This window comes from Sinocyclocheilus anshuiensis, unplaced genomic scaffold (assembly GCF_001515605.1).
Source record: "Sinocyclocheilus anshuiensis isolate Anshui unplaced genomic scaffold, SAMN03320099.WGS_v1.1 scaffold194, whole genome shotgun sequence".
Taxonomy (NCBI): domain Eukaryota; kingdom Metazoa; phylum Chordata; class Actinopteri; order Cypriniformes; family Cyprinidae; genus Sinocyclocheilus; species Sinocyclocheilus anshuiensis.
This window is the reverse complement of record NW_015546074.1, coordinates 374,724-377,650: the sequence shown is the minus strand read 5'-3', so window position 1 is coordinate 377,650 and position 2,927 is coordinate 374,724. Positions and strand designations below refer to the sequence as shown.

Sequence of the window (2,927 nt, the reverse complement as noted above, 5' to 3'; positions counted from 1 at the left end):
TTCTAAGCGGTATGTGTGGAGAAAACCAGGCACTGCTCATCACTTGTCCAATACAGTCCCAACAGTGAATCATGGTGGTGGCAGCATCATGCTGTGGGGGTGTTTTTCAGCTGCAGGGACAGGGCGACTGGTTGCAATCGAGGGAAAGATGAATGCTGCCAAGTACAGGGATATCCTGGACGAAAACCTTCTCCAGAGTGCTCAGGACCTCAGACTGGGCCGAAGGTTTACCTTCCAACGAGACAATGACCCTAAGCACACAGCTAAAATAATGAAGGAGTGGCTTCACAACAACTCTGTGACTTTTCTTGAATGGCCCAGCCAGAGCCCTGACTTAAACCCAATTGAGCATCTCTGGAGAGACCTAAAAATGGCTGTCCACCAACGTTTACCATCCAACCTGACAGAACTGGAGAGGATCTGCAAGGAGGAATGGCAGAGGATCCCCAAATCCAGGTGTGAAAAACTTGTTGCATCTTTCCCAAAAAGACTCATGGCTGTATTAGATCAAAAGGGTGCTTCTACTAAATACTGAGCAAAGGGTCTGAATACTTAGGACCATGTGATATTTCAGTTTTTCTTTTTTAATAAATCTGCAAAAATGTCAACGATTCTGTGTTTTTCTGTCAATATGGGGTGCTGTGTGTACATTAATGAGGAAAAAAAATTAACTTAAATGATTTTAGCAAATGGCTGCAATATAACAAAGAGTGAAAAATTGAAGGGGGTCTGAATACTTTCCGTACCCACTGTATATATAATTGTTTTTGTTCCTGAAATTTTTTCTGTATCTGAATTTTTTTTTTTAAAGTGTGGTAGGGCTGTGCGATAAATTGAATTTGTTTAAATTTAGATTTTGTCTTCCAACAGTTATATGAGTATACGATCATTGAGATCATTTGATTAATGCCGCATTCCGTATACAATTGAGAACTCTTTCTGTGCATGCTATGAGACGAAATGGCAAAATAGAAGTTTTAGCTTGTTGTTTGGGCTCTGCTCATAAAAGTAAGCAGGTGCAGGTCGCTATGTTTTGGTATGTGGCTTATTTAAGATGAGTTTGGAATTTAGTTTAGTATGGGCTTGTTATTTGTGTGTGTGTGTGTGTGTGTGTCTGTCTGTCTGTCTGTTTTTTTTTTTTCTACCAAGATATGGCAACACTAATGAGTCAAAACGTATCCTTGTGATTTCTTGCACCGCACGTACAGAAGCCAACTCTGATACGTGTTTGAATAAGTCTAGTTGTCCAGTTCGGTTCCGTACACACTGCATAGAATTTCTGTAAATGTGGCTATCACTACCTGAATATTTCGTTAGTCATTTTTGCTGTAGAATGCAGTTGTCACTCCCGTAATTTACTGAACTATGTGTGTAGAGAACAGGATTAAGCACTAAAAGGTGAATTGACAACCAAATTAAGCTGCACTCTGTATGTGGCCTATATGATTTAGACATGTAAATCATCAGAATTTTATGTCATTATTGGGTGCTTTAATAATAGAATTGCTTATGTGTGGCATCGTTGAGTGATTACCAGAAACAATTTGCATCATTGCTTGATTAATTGAAACAAATTGTCCGAAAGAACCAGTATGGCAAAAAAAGAATCGAACTTCCCATATACTACATAGGAACTACCTAATATACCTGCTGCTGACTGTCATTAATGTTACTCAAACAACAAAAGACAAAGACGATCACTTGTCACTCAGCATTATAAGGGTCAATGTAAGTTTAATTCATACAGTGAAGACTATGCTGTTTTATTTTGCATGTCATTACTTTATTATGTAGTGATCTGTTAAATTTAAAGCATTTAATTTTTTTCTATTATATTTCTTCTGTTGTTTGTAATTTCTTCTGTTGTTTTTTTATTATTGTATTGTATTGTGTTGTATTATTGACTGTTCTTGTCTTCAATAGTTGTTTGAGGCCTTGTTTTTTTTTACTTTTATTGGCCTAGTATTAGCTTCTGCTGTGGTACCAAAATTGCTATCAACAATTGTGAATTTTCACTGGTGTTTAAAATCTTAACATCATAGCAACCCTATTTCCAACAAAATATACTTAATGTATAATCGCTATCATGAAAAAAAAATTAGGATTGTGGTCATATCGCCCATCTCTCTGGGGTGGACCAAAGGTTCTTAAAGCTAGACCAAATTTGGTAATAATTAAGAGTAACTCAAAATCAATGCTTTACTGTCAAATGTGACTTTCTATGGGCCAAAATATGCGATTTTACTGTAATTTGTACAGTACTTCTTAGTGCAATACAATAATGACAAAACATTAATTTTGTTTTTACACTTGGAAACCTACTGCTTCACTTTGAGAGAATGTTGCTTTAAACAAATAATGTATTATTTTTGGGCTCTTTTCTGCTCATTAGATGGAGATGACTACCTGACTGTTGCCCAGTCGCTAAAGCGAGAGTTCGACAGCCCAGAAATCTCTGACTTAAAGTTCCTGGTTGATGGGAAGTGTATTCATGTGCACAAAGCCCTTCTTAAAATCAGGTAAATTGAAACCTGCAATCAAGTAACAGCATCTCTAAAGTCTTTTTCACTGTTTTTAGCCCTATTTTGTGTATATAAAGTAAAAATGGTTTGTGCCATTCTGCCTTCCTCTTAACCTGAGTTTTTCCTCAGGTATGTAAACAGCATCTGAAAATAATCTCTGAATAATCAACAAAAGATTGGGGTTTTCCCCACTGGTGTCATTCCCATGTTTAATTTAAAACTCGGCAGCTGAACTCTTTTGACACGAACATGTGCAGACACAGTCTTGTTCATGTATAGGCGGGCTGTTGTGTAAGTATTACTCTTTGTTTCTCTATTATATATATATAAATATATATTTATTTATTTATATATATATATTTATTTATATATATATATATATATATTATATATATAATTATTATT

The 2,927-nt window shown here is 35.8% G+C and overlaps 1 protein-coding gene across 2 annotated transcripts in view; it reads left to right on the top strand.

Moving 5' to 3' along the window:
- Positions 1–2,927, top strand: part of rcbtb2 (regulator of chromosome condensation (RCC1) and BTB (POZ) domain containing protein 2) — a 55,721-nt gene that overhangs the window by 35,740 nt on the left and 17,054 nt on the right. For both annotated transcript variants that reach the window (XM_016501211.1, XM_016501212.1), the window contains exon 9: positions 2,393–2,519. In XM_016501211.1, coding sequence (XP_016356697.1) covers positions 2,393–2,519 — 127 coding nt within the window. The remainder of the gene's footprint in view (positions 1–2,392; positions 2,520–2,927) is intronic.